This window comes from Plodia interpunctella, chromosome 11 (assembly GCF_027563975.2).
Source record: "Plodia interpunctella isolate USDA-ARS_2022_Savannah chromosome 11, ilPloInte3.2, whole genome shotgun sequence".
NCBI classification, from domain to species: Eukaryota; Metazoa; Arthropoda; class Insecta; order Lepidoptera; family Pyralidae; genus Plodia; species Plodia interpunctella.
The window spans coordinates 6,732,192-6,753,086 of record NC_071304.1 but is presented as its reverse complement, the minus strand read 5'-3'; the positions used below and the strand labels follow the sequence as shown (position 1 = coordinate 6,753,086).

Below are 20,895 nucleotides of genomic sequence, written 5' to 3'. Positions count from 1 at the left end.
CTACAGATATAAGAACATTACATTGATAATATATCTGTGCATTGTTTTTATAGTAGCTCATGGAGTTAGTAGCTAAAATGATTTGTCACTATAGCACTTAATGACAGAAATAGTCAAAAGATATTTTAGCAATAGTTTTAATTTTTCGTGAATATACGCAAAGCTGAGCGCAGATGGCGCTACTGGTGGGATAAATGCCCAGTAATACTCCCAAAATTTCTGGATTAAAACCCTACTTACTAAATAGGGAGTATTACTGCGCATTTATCCCGCCAGAGTGAAGTACTCTATGGTTGGTAAACAAAAGCACAGATTACTAATATAGTTTTCGAAGTTTTCGGCACCCGAATATGAAACACTGTTGTAAATTTTCACACATTGATTACTAATTAGTTACTACGTAAAATAAAAGTATTGCCGCCTTTTGCTAAGTTGATGAAAGCGTTTATTTTACAGTATTTTATTCATATTTTCCTTATGTACGTATTCGTTTGTGAAAATGTACAACAGTGTTTCATATTCGGATGCCGAAAACTTCGAAAACTACGGGAAACCGCCACACGCTGCAAAATTTTTACTTTACATCTGACGACTTATAAAAATATGGCCTTCATACAGGTAAGGCTTTCAGTCAAAATTAAGTTTACCACCACAGTTGACCAATTAATGCAGAACATAACCTAGAATGTTGTTATTATTTTCAGGACCAGTTAACCGCCCTTCAGTTTTCTCATGGTCTAAAACTGAAGTCTTCACAAAGTGTACTCAAAGGCGACAAAGAGCTGCTAAACGTGAAGCTAAAATCAAATATGTATCGTCGTATATGAAATGAACCCTATAATAGACGGTTTTTGTGTTTATATTTTGAATTTGAATAGTTTTTGGGTGAAAGTGGTTAATTGATATGTTGAAGAAGTGGTGGTAGAAAATAATACAGGTACATATCCCAATCCCACAAATAGTGCAATGTATAATCAATAGTGTTCAATAATTATAATAAAGGTATAGTGTTTTACAATGGACTTGAATCATTTAGCAAATTCGTCTTGTATTTAATACTTTGTGTTTTGAAGCCTATTCAATAATTATTTCACTAGATCTTTTTTTTTAAACTCACACCACGATTGTGAAGAAGGTATTTTAGTTGTAAATTTTCAAAAATATTGAAAATTAGCGCTTTGCCTCCATTGGCAATGTTTGTTAACGCTAGTTGTACCAGTAGCGCCATCTGTGCTGAGCTTTGCGTAATATGCCCTATGAAAAAAAAAAAAAATTTTGTCAATGTCATATTTATTTGACTGACACCAATACGTGAAATGTCATTTGTTTGTCTTTCGTGACGAGCGAGAAAGAAGATAAAACATCATTTCCAAATGATTTTGCGCTTGAAAGTACTATTTCGACAGTGTTTTTAACATTACATTAAATAATAAGCTATGAATAATGGTTATAACGTCGGTTATTTATTTAAGTTTTATCTAAACAACAAGTGAAAAGTGCAATATGAGGGTGTTACTAATAACACTGTTTATTTTGGGTTCATGCGGCTTTGTGTCGCTGCTGGGAAAAGGCGGAGAGGTAGGCGATGTGAGAGTTGCACCTAGCATTCAATTGACGAAATTGTTCTAGCATTTTCACCGGTGTTTCAAAGTTTGGTGTATGATATGGCTGTAATAATTGCAGGAAAGTACAGAGTTGTCTAGAGCTTTGGATGATCGGCCGTTGTTGTTCGCCACACTTGGAGGCGGTATGGTCGCGGTAGAGCCCTTGGCTGGAAATATTATATGGAAATTGAAAGATGGTATATTCAATTTTACTTAATATTGATTATTATTTAATACATTTACAATTACCCACGACCACTATTGCATATCAATTATAAGAATACTGACTACTAATGTACTGCAAATTATTATGCCTTTGTTATTATAATAAACAAAAGAAGGATGTAATGAATACCTAAATATCTTTTTTGTTTATTTAAGTGTAAGTTAAAGTACTTATGAGAAATAAGGAACAAAATATAAGACTAAATTAGTTATGATATAAAACTTGTTTGCAAACATTATATGTATGATTGATTTGTGACTATTCTGTTGCAATTTGATTTATCATGTTGTAATGTTGATGTCAAGGTTTTTTGGAAGTATAATAAATTGAAAGGATGATGGAAAAAGTTTATTCAAGGTTATCCAGGTTCAATCTATACAAACATCAAACTCATTAAAAAGCCCTTGAGGGAAAAGAAAAAAAAACTTTAAACATGCAATTTCTAATTCATCATTTCTATTTTTTTAATTTTTAAATTAGTTTTTCACCAACTATCAATAAATAATAAAATCATTTATTCAAATTGGGAACATTTGGGGTACATATCACTGGAAGAAAAAAAGAGTTACCTTTGTGTAATTAATGAAAAAGCTACTCATTTCCATATTTTTTTTTAGACAAAAGTTTTATACTTAACCTATATATGGATGTACAGATTCAATATTCTATAATTTTTTTAATCAAAAAGAATCTCTATTATAATTAGAATATTGAGAAGTCCATATCACTAAGTTGGTCTCACTTATCTATTATGCATAGTGAAATTACATGTCATGTCACTGTTGCCATTTGTAATTTAACAATGTAGCTTTATCTGTCTGAATTGTTGTTTATCTGTATTTTTTATCTCCTGTTGTTGGGAATAATCTAGACTATAATTGTATAGTACCTATCTTCATCTGGGTCTGTTTTGCTGAAAATATGTATAATCAAGAAGTAACTTTTCATATTATTATTTTTGTTACAGAACCAAAGAAAATGTAATATGCATATAACTATTTATATAATTACAATAAGATTACATCCTACTAATATTTAAATGCTAAAAATTGTGAGGATTTTTATGTGTATGTTTGTTACTCTTTCATGCAAAATCTGGACAGATTGTTATGAAATTTGGTACACAGGTAGAATATAACCTGGAATAACATCTAGGTATATGTTCTTCCGGTTTATATTACTGGTACTTTTTATCCCAAAATTCCTACGGGAGCAAAGCCCCGGGGCGCAGCTAGTTTCTCATATATATATGAAGAACATGGGTATTTTTTATGTTCTTAGTTGTATGATTGTATCAATGATTATACCTTGTCAACATAGTATGTTGACTTCAGCTGTGAGAGGTCAATTGCCTCAACATTTTTGAAAATTTGAACATCATAAACTGCCTATTTAGCATATTATTTGTTATGCTTATTTTCAAACTAACATCTTGTGCAAATGGATACGGCATATTCTAATCATTGTTTTGAATTGCGAAAGAAACACCTTTTCTACATCTCCATAGTTTGTTGGAATAAAATTTCTGACGATTTTTTAATACATAATATATGACAATATAATAATGACATATTTTTGAGCTAGTTGCACATCGACAGCGCGCTTTTTGTATTGTGGCTGGACGCGTAGCCACGTGCATTACACATTTCCACACAAAAAAAGCGCGCAGATGCGGCCTTTCATGTAAAATCAAAACCATTCCAATATCCCGTTTTGCTATCGTAATGTTATTTGGTGTCTAACTAATGTTGTGTAAATCCGCCAACATTTATTATTCTTTTTTAGAACCAGTTGTAAAAGTCCCTAACCAGCATGCAAACTTGATGCCTCAATTTCTACCGGATCCAAGGCACGGTTTCCTCTACATGTACGGCCCGCGAGGTGATCAGCAGATGCTAAAAAAACTACCCTTCACAATACCTGAGTTGGTAGCCAATGCACCCTGTCGGTCCACTGAGGGGATTTTGTATACTGGAAAGAAAAGCGACACTTGGTTCAGACTAGATCCTTTGACAGGGTCTAGGGAGCATGTGTCAGGTATGTGATTAGTCCCAGATATAGATTTTTGTCATTTACCAATATGCTTCAGTGAAGCAGATAAACAGAGAATATACATGTGTGTGGACAAATTCAAATGTGGACCTCGGTGGCGCAGTGGTAAAGTTCTTTCGGTTCGATCCCCGGTCGGGTCATGATGGATAATGATCTTTTTCTGATTGACCCGGGTCTTGGATGTTTATCTATATATGTATTTGTTATAAAATATAGTATCGTTGAGTTAGTCCCATAACACAAGTCTTCACGTCAGAATTTCTTCATTAACATTACAAAAGCTTATAAGTACTATTTCTCTAGAATAAATTAGTGTGAATTGGTAGGTTTCCGTAATGTCATGGTATCCTAAGTATATGTACATATTTCCCTTCATCTGGTAACGCGTAAATTGCGAAACTTAACTCATTTGTTATTTCGCAGGTTTCGACAAATCAAAGATCTTTAAGAGCAACGATGAAAATACGTGCGATTCCGACAACAACAGGGGTGTTTACGTCGCGCGAACCGAGTATAACATTCTGATGCACGATTCAAAGAACTCCAATCACAAGTGGAATGTCACATTTTTCGACTACACCTCGCACGCGATGGGCAAAGAAATGTTGAACGATTACGGTAAGCAAGATTTTATTTTATATGTAGCTTAGTATATAGTAAAGTCCCACTGTTGGGCAAAGGCCTCCAATTTCTCCATTGTCTTCCACAGGTTTCTGTCTACCGTTTCTTGCCAATCGTGCTGAAATTGGTCTAACTTCGTCCCGCCATCTTGTTCGTAGTCTACCTCATGAGGCAGGGTCATTTTGATGTAGATCAAAATAACTAGTCATTTACCTCGGCCATACCGCTAGTCACCTCATTGTTTATTAAGTAGCTTTGTTTTAGAATTACTGACATAATTAATTACGTTAATTCTTCCATTACGTCAGTTAAATAAGCAGATTTACGGGACCACCATCGCCAGCAAGAGTAGTCACTAAATGTTTTTGAAACACTTGATCGTGACATTACAGCTTTAATGTCACGTTCTTCGAAGTTTTACTGTCGCTGTTAACTTGAGTCAACAGTAAAACTTCGGAGAAAACATTAGAGCTGTAATGTCCTTTTTATTAAGCGCTCATATTTGTCTCTTGCTATAATCCCCTTAACATTATGCACCTTTTAAGAAAAGGAAGAACTCGTATAAATGTTCAGAAGAGAGATACGTGTATCACGTGTTTACTATCAAAATACCTATGTACATGTAGTACACACATTCAAACGTCTTGTATTTTTTCTGAGCAAAATTCGACAACAGTTAGTGACATAGCTAAACTAATGCGGTTTATTTTTCACTAAAAATGGAATTTAACAACCATACTTTTGGTATGTCACTAGGTCAATATTATCTTTATACCAAAATATTATCTGTTACTATAAGCTGTGATTTTTGTGATACTGTTATATTTTGGCTGTTTACACCTGTAAGGTAAACTTGTATTAAATATAAATATTAATTAAAGTAAACTTTTCCATTATTATATTATAGATACCATATTTCTATTAATCTTCATCTATCTATTGGTAAGAACCGTATGAAAAGCCGTTCAATAGTTCTTTAACCTATCACGAACAGACAGACGCAAATCTTGTTGTTTTATAATTATGTAGATGTTCAACATGAATAGTACTTACTTATTATGTAGTATTTCAATATGTATTGCTGCAGATGAAATAGTAGGTAGTCACGCTTAAATAAAATTTCACGGATCCGACATTGAAATTGAATGAAAGATTATTGTTACATTGAGAAACTTGTGATTCAAGTTTTGTCTAGTAGCACATTATAATAAAGAATAATTACATAAGTATACGTATAAGAAACTAGATAGGTAGTTTTACGCCGAGCATAATCGTTTAACCAGTTTATGCTCAAACAAAAACCTATATCGAATAATGTAATATTTAATTAATGCGTAGGTGAGGCCGTTATGGTCGTCTGTCTTCTATGAGATGGTTTTCAATAGTGACGGAAAATTTGAGATATTGTGATAATAGTTAGATGACTCATGCACTCTCGTGTCAATGATTTTAAATTTGGCGTAGTTCATTGATCTTTTTGTATTTAAAAATATTTTGATTCTAGCATCTCAGTAACTATACATATATATGAACGCAAAAGACCGTGTTTCAAAAATCGTAAACTAAATGAGGCCGGTAGAATAATTCACCTACTTGTGTGCATTCTTAATTTTATTGTATTGGAATAATATATCTAAGTGAGGTATGAATGAGGATATTTTAAGATATATTAGATTTTTTTTAAATTCCATTGGCTGGTCATTTTTCTTTTGCGTTCCATCCAGAGTTTATGAACTTTTTTCTTACATTCTCCTATTTAGAAACTTTGTAGTATATTCAATTTATTAATTAACCAAGTACCTATGTTTAGGTATCATACATTTCACTTCAACATCGAGCGGTCGAGTGATGTCCTTTGATAGAAAAACTGGCGACTTAGTGTGGTCACACAACTTCGAAACTCCAGTAGTAGCCGCCTACTTGCTAGACAGAGAGGGCCTTATCTCTGTCCCTTTCAACTCTATAGGGGATGACACTCTTGACCATATCATGGAGGATGCGACAACTTTGAGCAATGGACAGGGGATTAAAAATTCTAACATCGAGTTGTAGTAAGTAGTTTATGATTTTAAACATTAAGTACTTATTAAATTATTTAACTAAGTTTTCTTAATAGAATGCTCATAATATTTTATGCAAAGGCTTAGGTGGTGATAATATATATGGTGTTATTTTTTAATATAATAAAAAAACGGTACTTGGTCGTAAAATTTTTTAACAGTTTCTTTTATAAATTATTTGCGCCTGATTTGTTGGTTTACTTTTATCTCTCAATCAGTTATTAGGTAAATAAAATTTGGTGTATTTTCCATCACTTCTGATAGCCTATTTATTGTTATAGTAAATAACAGATAAACAGCGATTCGGAATATCAAAATCCGTTTAATTCTCGGATACTCGAGATTGATATATAATTTTATCATGTTATCAGCACCACGTCGCGCCCTCAGATTGTATAATTATTATTGTATTTGCAGCCCGACCTTGTATGTTGGCGAGCATAACGACGGCCTATATGCCCTGTCTTCACTTGTCGACAAAAACACTAATACAATATCGACAGGGTTCTCACAACCCTTGCTACTTGAAGGCCCGACCTCGGATAAGATCGCCAGCACCGATTCGAAATACGAACCCTTCGCCAACATCCATTATAAACTCAATAACTTAAATCTTCATGTATCTGCGCCATATTTATTACTAGGACATTACAAAGTGCCAGAGCTTACGACATCTTGGATGCCTCAGTTACCGAATATGAATATGAACACACAACAGCCGAAAAGTGTCTCTATAAAATTGATAGAAGTACATTCTGATACAGAGAGTGATGTTGATAATGAGACAAATCTCAAGTCGTCTGTGAGTGTGTCTGTACAGACAGATGAGATATACGAAGGGTTCAGATTTCGGCCCGACTTGTGGTACAAACAGGCTTACATCTGGCTTCATCAACAAGAAAACAAAGTATTGAAAGTAGCGCTGATAATTTTGGTCGGATTGGTCATCACCATGTTCTGGTATCTTCGTTATCAGGTAAATAAACGTAATTATTTATCGAATGGGTTTTTTCAGAATTAATGTATTTGTCATTGATGAAACGGAACATCCCATTTGTAACGAGATCCATGTTACAGATTGTATATCCATTAATGATAGACATATGGTCATTGTTTAGTGTCCGACATGGAAAAATATGCCTTATCATTTACTTTAAATTAGAAATGTATTGCCTAATTGATTTGGTGTGTTTGGGAAATATGATTTGGGTTGATGTTATTTACAACAGTAGACCAGCAGTTATCAAACTTTTGATTAATTCTGAATGTTATCATGCGATTTTTAGGCCCACATGTTGTTGATAGCTGTATGCAGTTTCTAAACTCGTTCCTGATTGTGCGGGTTTCTATTTTCACATTATAAACAACGTGATAATCTATAATTTGTTCAAGATCATCAGGACAGAGAAAGAGAGGGAGAAGAAAAACGATGGACATATAATTTTGACTATAGCAATACAAATATTTCACAGATATGAATTATCAAAATGTGTTGTCAGAGGCATTCTCAGTTGATTGAATTTCAGTTTCTCTCCAACATTTGGATGTCAGAATTAACGCTTGAATGAAATCGAAAGTACTTTTTAAGCATTGTTTTTAATTGAAATACTTAGATACGCTTTTGACTTTCTCGCTAATTCCCCTTCGATTGTTTGCGCAATTGTAGGTTTCGCAAAATGGCCGCAAAATGGCTTATTGAAAATTATTATTTTATTTGTATAAAATGTGTGAATGTACTAATTTTATAACTTGAATTGTTTTAATTTTTTCGAAGTCGTATTTCCCGATTAGGCCGTTTTTTTTGTCAGTCCTAATTAATTTATCTTTAACTAGATTTTGCCCTACAAAAACAATTATTCCCATCTGGCTGCTAGTTTTATTTGAAACAACAAAAACCTTCAGTTTTATGACTTTATTACTTGTACAGACTATGATTATGATTAGGCACGTTATAAATTAGTATAGTTACGTTAGGAAAATATAAATCGTACCATACCTATTGTAGAAATATTTATAGTTATTTTAAATAAATTGTTTCCATTGTGTGGTTATATCATAGCATAGAAATATTCATTAAAACTATATATTGAAACAAAAATTGCTTTAACAGACATAATGACTCAGAAACTAGCAAAGCACGTTTAGTCAATTTTATTGTCTAGACATAAACCATACAATTTGCGTGGAATGTTTCGGTTGTTTGAATCACGTTGTCGCACACATTCAGTCACCAGAATGCAATTCTGACGACCTCTGGAAAGTAGTAAATTGTTATCGATCGAATACCTACACCGTAAAACTATAATTACTCGTTCGTATAATCAGAATTAACTTACGCAAGTAGAAAATTTTTAATTCGTTTTCACTAATTATTTATTAGTAACCTAGATTTGATATTAAATCTATTATGTTTGAATAGAAATTTACGATTAATTTATTTAAATATAATTCTTATTATTTCAATTTGTTCTCAAAAGTAAGAGGTATTTCAAATAGCAATTTCAGGTTTTCGGATTTTGATGAAACTACCTCGTTTCATCAAATTCCGGTACCTAGCGTAGCTAATTGCGTGAAGAAGTAATAAACACTCATCCGGACAAATATTTGATTTATTTATTTATTTGTAAGTAATTGTGGTAGCCGCTGAAAGCTGCTATTACCAACGAATTTCTTAGACTTGATAGGTAGACATCAAATGGAAGTGACAATATTGTTGTTTCTCCTCCTATCACTCAGATCCACTATCTTGGTCAGACATGTCAATCCTAGTTCATTTTTGTTTCCCTTTATCGACGTATTGGAAACTTTAAAAGTAACAAGGCATTTCACAAAATAAACAATGATATGTGCAAAATTATTTAAATAACAAAACACGAAAATCTGACGTCATTTTAATTGATAAACTTAACAATTACATGTTACTATTTTTAAGTACTCATTAAATTTTATTAGGCGTTTTGACTCTGAAATTGTGACGTCACTCCGACGTCACTCATACAAGTTCTACATAAATTATTGTTTTTGAGATATAGTAAAATGGCAAACACATAGAGCCAATGATTTTATTTACATCATAGATTACATTTTGTTTTGATCGATAATGTCTATTTATTTAAACATTATTTACCAAGATGGCACTAAGCCGACTTATTGCCAAAATCATTCTCTACCAGTCAACATTCAGGAAAAATTGTGAGATAAATTATTGACTATTGTACTTCAGGCTCGGGAGTTCCAACAACTGTCCCAGGGCGGGTCCCGTGGGTCCACCACATCCACAGCCTCCAACGGGGAGGTCACTGGGCAGCTGGAGGAGATAGGAGACGGAGAAGTCAAAATTGGGAGAATCAGCTTCCATACCGACCAAGTGCTGGGCAAGGGATGTGAGGGGACTTTTGTTTACAAGTGAGTTTTTGTTTTTAAAACCCGTTAACAGAGATAGCTATACTTGTCATATCTTCTGTTTCGCTCATACAAGATGTGAAGAAATGAGATATCGCTGACATCTATCACTTTCTATGAGATTAGCCGGATTGGCCTGGAAGTTATATTGAAATCTTCTATCCCATTTGGTTTCTCTTTCCGTCTTCCAGTCGTGAAATTACATATTCAATACATAAATACATATACAAGACATAAATAGATTTATTTATTTCAGTACAGTAGATTTAAGACTCCAGTTATTATCACCAAGTCGAAAAAATCATAATTGATTTGTCCCAGATTGTTTATGTGATTGATTAATTTAACCAATCACACAAAAAATCCATAAATTCTTCAATGAAATTAGTGTGATGTTGTCAATATCGAGATATTGACAACATCACACTAATTTTATTTAATTTTGAAATCTGCAGAGGGACATTCGACAAGCGCTCCGTGGCCGTGAAGCGACTGTTGCCTGAGTGTTTCACGTTCGCCGATCGCGAAGTGGCGCTCTTGCGCGAATCGGACGCGCATGCGCATGTCGTGCGGTACTATTGCACCGAGCGGGACAGGCAATTTCGGTAACATTAATTTGTTTTGTTCTATATTTTAAAACGTTTTATTTATTTTATTCATACTATGTACACATGTGGACTCTTCTCTGTTTTATATTATTTATCTATTTTAAATTTGTGACCTACCACGTGTTTCGATTTCATGTTTAAATAAAATTTTAGGTACATAGCTTTAGAGCTATGCTCGGCCACACTGCAGGACTATGTGGAGAAGAAGCTGAATTTTGAATGCAGGATAGATGGCGTTGAAGTGCTGAGGCAGGCCACTTTGGGGCTTTCACATTTGCACTCTATGGACATAGGTAACTTTTATCTTTTCCGTCATTTTTATATAAACTTTTTTTTTTATATTGGGATATAGCTCTAGGACTCTCAAAAAAGAAAAGATATACATAGTACATTTTTCGTCTATCTGTTAAAATCTATACATATTCTTTTATACTTTTTTTTATATAGTATGGGAAAATGCTTCGACAATTCCGAGTGAATCATTGCTAACTGCACTAAACTATCCATAGTTCACTTTTCTTTAATTTTAAAACAATTATTTTTCTGCGTGTCGAGGACAATAATAATTGACAACGAAATATTTTTATTCAATTAAATCATGTTTGTTTCCAGTACACAGAGACATAAAGCCTCACAACGTTCTTCTATCGATGCCGACTAGCACCGGCGAGGTGCGCGCCATGATATCAGACTTCGGTCTGTCGAAGAAGCTGAACATCGGCCGCGTCAGCTTCTCTCGAAGGTCAGGGGTCACCGGTACCGACGGGTGGATCGCACCTGAGATGATCAATGGAGAGAGAACGGTGAGTATAAAGAAATGGTGGCACAGGCTGCGGTGACCGCTTTCCATCAGCAGTTGTCATTTGCTTGTTTGCCTACTTAATAAATTACAAATTCCTTGCATGTCAGGTCGGGTTTTACCCGACCTGACATGCAAGGAATGACCAAACTTGTATGTTTTAATAAAATATGACCCGGTGTGTGCATCACTATTGTTGAATAAATTTGACAAGAAAATTACATTTTCTATTTGACTTTTGAATGTTTTCAGTTTAGACCACCGGATGAAATATTTTGTTTTTGTTTATTTAGACATATTTGTAGAAAATTACATTCTCTATTTGACTTTTGAATGTTTTCAGTTTAGACCACCGGATGAAATATTTTGTTTTTGTTTATTTAGACATATTTGTATTTGTACCCTAATTCCAACCGATTGCGTTGCCGCATCCCTATTATTTGACATTGTTGACAAAACTTTAGCTAAAATCCCGTAAATGTAAACAGATACAAACTGATCATTGATCGCGACAAAGTTATGGCCGGGCGACACAATGGCTGGATCGCAGTGATCGCACTCATAGGCGGGCGCCGATAAAAACCCCATTAAGCAACGATTAATCTACACTTTTTAAATTAACAGTCGTAATGTTCTATTTGATGGTGTAGCTCGATGCCTACTCTTCGAAGAAAATATTTTCAGATAATCAGTAGTACAATGCCAACATTATAGCCTCAATTTACATAGGGCCTGTATTCAGTTGTCAAGAATTTTTATTATGTAATATTTTAATGAAATCAAAAAACCATTTCCTGGAAATTATTTAGTGAAACTCGATAACTAGTTCAATATTTTTTGTTTTTTACTAACTACTCATTGTTCTCTTTGCTATAATTGTACGTTGAAAAATATAAATAAGTATCTTTCTGTCACAGACAACATCAGTAGATATATTCTCTTTGGGTTGCGTATTCTACTACGTGCTATCGAAAGGCCACCATCCCTTCGGCGACGTGTTGCGAAGACAAGCCAATATACTCACCGGGGATTACAACTTGGATCGTCTTGAGTAAGTATATAAGAATATCATTTTATTATCTAAAAAAAAGAGGTGTAAATACTTTTGTGAAGGATGCCTTAGCCCAGCAATGGGACAACCATAAACCAATATTTACAGTCTATCTTGATCTTAAATGATAGAAAACGGAGTTTTAACGAACCACATTTTTAGCCATTGCAATATCAAATCGAATGGTCAAGATTGGTTTATAAGCTCCCATTGTTGCCAGCCCACAGCCCTCATTTATTTTCTACGCACTATAGCCAGATTCTACGACTTTTTATCGCCCTAATTTTTAAGATAAAAATAAATAATATTAAAATATGGATTTATTTATTTTTCTACGACATGTCTCCTAAAGTTATTCGTAAAATTTCCAGCAAAGTGCTCCCGGTAGAGGAGATACTTTTGACTAAAATCCTGATCCGCGCGATGATATCAGATCGGCCGCACGCGCGGCCGCCGTGCGAGACTGTGCTCAAGTACCCCATGTTCTGGGGCAAGCAGAGCATACTCAACTTCTTGCAGGTAAATAAATGCACATATCTTTACTTACCTGTCAAAAAGAAATGATTATTTCATCTGATTTGGCGGAGTGCGGAAAAGGGAATAAATTGATCTATGACGATACTACTGGCATGGAAAGGATAGCATAGATGGACTTATGAATAAAATATAAAATATCTCACACACACACACTCGTCACGAGAACGTCAGAACGGAAGGAGAGATGATGAAGCGCGAAATTAACAATCTGTAGAACCCGTTTAGGTCTATACTTCCAATAGTTAAGAACATAGCCAAACGTACAGTGAATAGCTCATTAACGAAATGCAAATTTGCCGCTATTACCGCGCCATAGAGGTTCATATAGGATAACTAGAGGTGCCGTTGCCTGTGTCAGGACGTGAGCGACCACGTGGAGAGCGGCGGCGACAACGCGCAGCACGCGGTGGAGCGCGGCGCGGCGCGCGTGCTGCGCGCGGACTGGCGTGCGCGCCTGTGCGGGGTCGTGCTCGCCGACCTGCGCGCGCGCCGCTCCTACCGCGGCGACCGCATTGCGCATCTGCTGCGCGCCATACGGAACAAGGTATGCAGACACTCTTCACACCAAACACATTTATTTTTCTATAAAATAACCTTAATTATAGCGTACATTCATAGATGCTTAATAGGAACACATATTATAAATGCGAATGTTCGTGAGAATGTATGTGTACTATTACTCTTTCACGCAAAATTTACTGGACGGATTGTTAATTTGGTACACGGGTAGAATATAATCTGGAATAACACATAGGGTACTTTTTATCCCAAAATTCTCACACTGGGGCAAAGCCCCAGACCGCAGCTACGACTCCTGCTCTAAAAGAATCACATTAAATGTTTGAACTTATAAGTGAAAATACGTGATTGAAGTCGAACAAAAACCGGCCTGAAAATTTGTATAAAAATCCATTGTTCTCTTGGGAATTATATAAATTATAACCCGGTCGAAATAAATGTGAACCTCACTATATATAAATAAACATTATTTAGCAGATCCAAACACATAACGGCTATTCTCCAACTAGTTCAAATCATGATTTTCTCTAATGTCAAAAACATTTTTATATGAAGCTTATACAAGCTCATTTATGAGATGAGAGATTATGTCAAAGACAGTTATGTACATTTTTTAATCTCATTTTAGAAACATCACTATCGAGAGTTAGAGGCCGAAGTCAGAGAGACACTCGGCAAGTTACCGGACGGTTTCGTCTCATACTGGCTGCAACGATTCCCACTGCTCTTACCACACGTATGGCTCCAAATGCAACAATACCGCAACGAAGATATCCTTCAAGCTTACTACCCCCACTCCTTCACATTCAACAGAGATGACGTAATAGAACTAGCTGACAATGGCTATGTTGAAGAATTACCCACAGATATACCTGAGAAAAACGATTTGTTTAACAAAAGTAGAGTATATTACGAAGAGAACAACCAGGAGTCTCCTAAACATTACAAAAAAGAAGGATCTCCATACAAACGCGAAGATTGGCGAAGCGAAGCGAGAAACTATCAGACGAGAACAGACGACGTCAGATTGAGAGACCGGCATCATAATAAGAAGAAAGAGAAGAAGCGCGAAGAAATGCCAATTTGGAATTTACCGCCCCAAACATAGAGCACAAAATTAGTAAGTATGGGACAAAATGTGATAGTTTTTGGTGATGTTTTGTATATTCTTTATGGTCTTTTTGATCAGTCAGCATATCGTGCTCGTGCCACAATTAGGCCTAAGGCCACTATTTTGTTGTATTCGTCGGAATTAATGCTTACGTTGCAAAATACCCATTGGTAACCAGTATTCTGAAAAAAAATGCTATATTAACATGTAAAATCTGACTTATATATTTATAATAATGAGAATTTTTATAATGGGGCATACTGAAGTGATACAGTAAAATACCTGTGCACCTATTAAGTGTTTTCATAATATATGTTAGTTCTAAAGACTCAATACTGGTTACATATATGTCAGCTAGCCTTTAACTACACCTTTTTGTTATATCATCAGCGCGTGGTCCAGTGTATAGTGAATTCATTATTTTAAAAGCGAACAAAAATCGGATTAATCTTTATTCATTTTTCAAATTATTATTAGATTTTTAAGTTAATGAATTTCTAAAAGGCGAAGAAGAAAAATGTAAGTCGAAATTTGCAAGAATCACTGATACATAGTACATTCAACCTTGGTATAAGAATTGTTTTATATAATTTAGATCTCTGCAATGTGAAGTGACTACACTAATGTACTTATTTGAAATGGGACCATTAATGCCACCATTTTGATTGGTATGTAAATTAATAGCTCTCTCGTTTTTCTTTTATTTTCTTATAACTTCAATTTTATTGCGTGGTTTTCTAGAGTAATAGTTTAGCATTTTCCGGAAATCGGTATGCACAATGTAGCACTCAATTGATAGAGTGTTTGGTGTGATTCTAAAGATTCTAATCACAAACCAAACGAAAAAATCCGAAATTATTAATAAGTAGTTTTAAGTGTTTAACATTCCTATTTTTAAGTAAATTTTAATATATTAATGCAGTATGAATGGTGCTAAGTATGTTATTATTGACGTGCAAGATAGAAATAACACAAGATCATCCTTGAAGATGTTTACTGCGTAAGATAAAAATTTTACAGGTAGTATAACTAAATGTTTGTCACATGTGTGTTATTTGTGCACTTTTCATGTTTTAATGAAATTAATTAATAATTGCTTCTAACTTGTAAATGATGTCAGATTTGTATATTGTATGCAATTGGAATTTGTAATTAAATTTATATACATAATATAATTATAGTGCACTGATTGGTAAAGGAAACATAAAACATTAAAAAGTTTTATAATTCAGATTTATGTAAGTATGCTCAAATGTTGGTCATGTATTATTTATTGAAAATAAAACTATGAATTCGTAAAGGGATACGTTTTTTAAATATACTGTGTTGAATTTATTATATTTTTGGTTAATAGGACACATGGGCTCAATCGTTGGAAAACAAGACAAATGTTCCCTACAGATACCTCTTTACATTAAAATATTTATACTATAATTTTTATTGAGTAGGTTGCAAGATAAGTTTCTTTCCTTTTTGGTGTCAGAATTTTAGTGTCTTATCATCTTACATGATTATATAATTTGAAATTAGAATTTAAAATATTCAGTCACAAGTATTAACAATATTATGTAGGTTTATTCTCTATAAAATATTATAAAAATATCTGCTACGTAAGGTACATGATTCAAACAGTTATTTTCTATGATATAAACAACATAAAAACGTCAGTCTTATAGTAAAATAAAAAAGGACACAGTGGGTTACATTCCTTATGGCACAAACAAAACATTTTAGACATTATACATAATAATAGGTATATGCAATGCTTTTCAATTTTACTTATTAGGAGATTAATCTACAAGTAGATTGAAATATGTACCTACCATGTACATATTTCAATCTAATTAGGGAAAATAAATAGGTAAGTATGTCAAAACTGAAGTAAACTAGAATAGAAATTGTAAAAAAATAAAATATTGAGTCAACTATCAAAGTATTAAGTATAGCACTACTTTTAATCTCATAAAACACAACGGTAGTAATATAGTGAAATGTTGTGTTTACTGTGGCAGTTTTATTTTATGACTATTGATACTAAATGGAATGTTACTTTCAGTAAATTACTAAAATATGTTTCTCTATTTAAATATAAATCCAAGTTATTACTGTTGGAATGAATTTGTTCTATAAGACAGAAATAGGAACTTCTATTTTGGAAAATAATATACTATAAGGTTGTAATTAAAACTTTACAAAAAATCTTTTTTGTAAAGTTTTAATTACAACCATTATTTGGATATATATCTGAACTATAACAAAAATGACACAGGGTTCTTAATTCATATTATGTCAATCTACAATTTACTTGCATATTTTTCTATCAAATCTATAATAGTCAAATGCACTTTTTCTTTAGCAATTGCTAACGCCGATTTCTCAGAACTATTCATCAGAGTTATATCAGGATTGTAATTAATTAAAATTTTTGTAGCTCCAATGTTTCCCATTTCACTGGCGTCGTGCAGTGGTGTATTCCCTGTTAAATCTATGACATTTATTTTGGCACCATTATCTAATAGTGTTCTTATTACTAAGGTTTTATTATTTAAAGCAGCTAAATGCAAAGGAGTTTGACCCTTTTTATTAACATAATTCACATCAGCTTTGTTCAATATAAGTATATTGCATAAATCTACTAAGCCATAGCGAGCAGCAAAATGCAATGGTGTGAACCCATGGGAATCTGAAGAGTTTACATCAAATTCTGTACAAATATTAGATTTTTTTTTACATTGCTGACATTCACAAAGAGGATGACAAAGAGAGCCATCTTGTTCACCACAACTTACATAAGCTTCATAATCGATTCCCATATAAAAGCATGCAAGCTTAATATCACCATATGAAATAGCCTTTAATATCCTTTCAATCAATTTCAATTTTTCCACTGCTTTAGAAGGATTTATATCATGTTTTAAATTAATTTTATTTACTTTCATTGTCATTTCATTATTTGGCTTGCATTTCAGCATTTTTATATCTGTACTTGTTATGTGGATATACTCATATAAATTGGGAGTACAAGATTTTAGTACATTCAATATTTTTAAATTATGAGCATAGTCAAAAGCAGTTTTGAGACTCTTGTTTTGTAGGGAAGGTTCCGCACCATTTTCTATCAGCAGCCTAGCTATCCCTTCATAACCCCATTTTGAAGCTAAATGCAGAGGAGTGTTACCACTTTCATTTTTGCAATTTATGTTTACTCTTTTTCTGCTATGTTCAGCAAAGTATATAAGGGCCTTAACACAATTCATGTGACCATTATTGACAGATAAATGCAGTGGAGTATTCTTATCAATGTTTACTTGATTAATATTTGCTCCTGAATGTAATAATAATAGTAATGCATTTTGGTGTCCTCTAGATGCAGAATAGTGCAATGGTGTACACTCATTAAGATCTGTTGCATTTGTTTCAGCACCCATTTCAATAAGAGCTTCTACAATGGTGGCCTTACCATGGATGCAGGCCACATGTAATGGTGTTAACCCATGGCTATCTCTGGATGTAACTGTAGGAGATATTTTCAAGAGATTCTTGGAAATTTTAAAGCAACATTGTTTACAGCTGCATAGAGGATGACAAAGTTTGTGATATATTTCATCCTCACTCCCCTGATCGTAATCATCATTTGCAGGCATTTTAAAAGTATTCTTCTCATTCTGTTCTATGCTTTCTAAATGTTTCTGGTTTTTAAGTAAAATGGATTGAACCTGCTCACAATGATTAGCTTTGATTAGATCGAATATATAATCTAGTGTTTCTTCTTTACTGTTTGTGTCTGATGTTGAAATTGACTCTGTCAAGCTACTTTTTCGTTGTTTGCCATCTACATTATCAACTGTCAGGTTGCTTTCATAATAATAAGCTTCTGGATCTGGCGGGCCAGCAAGAGCTCCTGACTGTATGTGCTCAATAACAGCTTCCAGAGTAGTGATCAGGAAAGCACTTTCATCCCCATCACATTTCTCTACACTGCTGAATCGAAACTCTTTCATATAAGTAAGCTGGCTATACCAGTTTGGTAAACCAGACTTGATCACTAAGAACACAAAAACTGGTAGCAAATCATCTGCAGTTAATAGGACAATATTGTTTGCACCATCTAATTTATTAATTGCATTTAGAGCTTGTTTCAAACACAGTACTTTTTCTAAAACTGTATTATATGTATCGATTTTTGAGAGAATTTGTTTTGCTTTTGGTACTGCATGGTACAATTCTTTTTTAATATCCAGGTCCCTTAATTGGATATCACCCATATTTCTTATTTTTTTGTTGAGATGGGAGTCTTCATATGCACAACATGTACAAATAGCCTTAAATAAAGAGTTAAAAAGAAGTTGCTGCATGTAACACTCAACAGCAACTTTAATATTTTCAAGGACTTGTTTACAAACTTTTGATTTTTCTCGAAGTCTTCTATTTTGCAAGGTAATTTGAAGGCACTGGGTGTACAGTTCACTTACAGCATCTTTTAATGTTGTTATGGCCATGGGCATAGTAGAATGCTTTTTCAAAAACACATGGACACTACTTTCAATTTGATCAAGCACCTGACGGCCAGCAGCTTGGGTCCAGAGCAGATCAATACAGTCATTTAATGATGTAAGATACTCATAGCTGATGCAATTGTTACCTGTGAGAGTTGCTGGTTCAAGTGGAGCTTCTATACACCACACCTTATATTTAATGAAGTCTTCAGTGTAAAATGTCTCTTCAAATAATATGTGACTTTGTAATGGTAAACCTTTAGTTACTTCCATAGTTATCACCTTGTTGGTGACTGTGACTTGCTTTTCGGTGAGGGTGCTGTAGTGAGTTTCCGGTAGTTCATCGCTGGGCACTAATATGTGAGCACAAAAGTCTTCCACGGTGAATACACGGGTCGTTAGACTTCCAATTCGAGGCACACATATTACCCAACATTGCGCTATACAATGTTGAAACAAATCTGAATATTCATTTTTCAAATCAACAAAAAACTGATTCTCCGATATTATCTCATCATAACCCCCGTCCATTTCTGTGATATGATAATTATGTTGTTTAATGAAGACAAGTTATTTAAACAGCTATTATTGCAATATCAAAATTATGTGCTGCTTACTAATAGTGCTAATGTAATGCACTAATTATTCAATAAAACTTGTTCCAAATTCGTTTCGAGCTTGTTCTTGATATTTTTTCTTTGTCTTGTTTTGTAATTTCTGTCTTTGACAATTTGATCTTTTTTTTGGTTTATTCCCTCGTTTTATTGAGGAGGCAAAGGGTACTAGCCCATACAGCCAAGTCTTTTGTATTGAATATCTATATATATTGACTATTTGATATTGACTATGTGACATTGATATACATCAAAAGAACTTGCTCATTGATCATGGAATTAGTAGGTACTTCCAGAGCGCGGGGCACTTCTATATTTATGGGTTCTTTATACGCAAAGCTCAGCGCAGATGGCGCTACTGGTACAACTAAGGTACACAAATATTTCAAATGGAGGCAAAAAGCGCCAATTTTCAATATTGTTGCAGATTTACGACTAAAAATACCTTCTACTCAATCGTGGTGCGAGTTTAAAGGAAAAAGGAAGGATTTAGTGGATTATCCAGAAAATAATAACACTATTTTAGGTTATGTTCTGCATTTTTTGGGTAACTGTGTTCATAAACTGATATAAACTTGATTTTGACTGAAGATCTTACCTGTATGAAGTCCATATTTTAATAAGTCTTCACGTGTGAAGTGTTCTGAGCTTCTTTTCGACCGTTTATTGGCTTGAAAATTTTACAGTGTGAGGTTTTTATTTTATGGAAAACAATTTTTTCCAATATTTCGGCACTCGAATATGCTACAGTGTTGTATATTTTCACAAACGAATGCTTACATAATGAAAGGATTAATAAAGTACTGTAAAATAAACGTTTTCATCAACTTAGCAAAAGGCGGCAATGCTTTTGTTTACCTACCATAGAGTACTGCACTCTGGCGGGATAAATGCACAGTAATACTCCCTATTCCATGACATTGGTTTGGTAGATAGGTTAGTTCACTAGTGTGCTTCCGACTACCTGCCACTAGATGGCGGGGTAGGTAGCCGTTAAAGTCATGTCAGATGCCGTTAGGCGACTTGAATTAAATTTGACAACAAGTGTTATCAATAATACACTCGATGATGATGATGATGATGATGATCAAACGAACTCTTTTCTCTCGCAGCGGTTGAAACGATCAGACTGAGAACCACCAATTTACAAGTCAGCAAGCAATGAATATAAAGGACTGTTTAAACTGACAGGAAA

General features: G+C 34.0%; 2 protein-coding genes across 3 annotated transcripts; one reads left to right on the top strand and one right to left on the bottom strand.

Annotated features, from left to right (window-relative positions):
- Positions 1-1,328: 1,328 nt before the first annotated feature.
- Positions 1,329-15,923, top strand: Ire1 (Inositol-requiring enzyme-1). Of its 2 annotated transcripts, none has more exons than XM_053751324.1 (14): positions 1,329-1,587; positions 1,684-1,801; positions 3,616-3,867; positions 4,306-4,500; positions 6,314-6,554; positions 6,981-7,539; positions 9,787-9,968; positions 10,421-10,570; positions 10,727-10,866; positions 11,186-11,376; positions 12,290-12,423; positions 12,795-12,942; positions 13,319-13,504; positions 14,108-15,923. In XM_053751324.1, the coding sequence occupies exons 1-14, from the start codon at positions 1,504-1,506 to the stop codon at positions 14,585-14,587; spliced, it is 3,060 nt and encodes a 1,019-aa protein (XP_053607299.1). In that variant the 5' UTR covers positions 1,329-1,503; the 3' UTR covers positions 14,588-15,923. The 2 variants fall into 2 exon arrangements, with proteins under 2 accessions (XP_053607299.1, XP_053607300.1); XM_053751325.1 differs by having other exon boundaries at positions 1,330-1,578.
- Positions 15,883-19,832, bottom strand: LOC128673469 (ankyrin repeat domain-containing protein 27-like). Its single transcript, XM_053751326.1, has one exon. It carries the CDS (start codon positions 19,615-19,617, stop codon positions 16,885-16,887), a length of 2,733 nt encoding a protein of 910 aa, XP_053607301.1. The 5' UTR covers positions 19,618-19,832; the 3' UTR covers positions 15,883-16,884.
- Between the last annotated feature and the right edge of the window lie 1,063 nt (positions 19,833-20,895).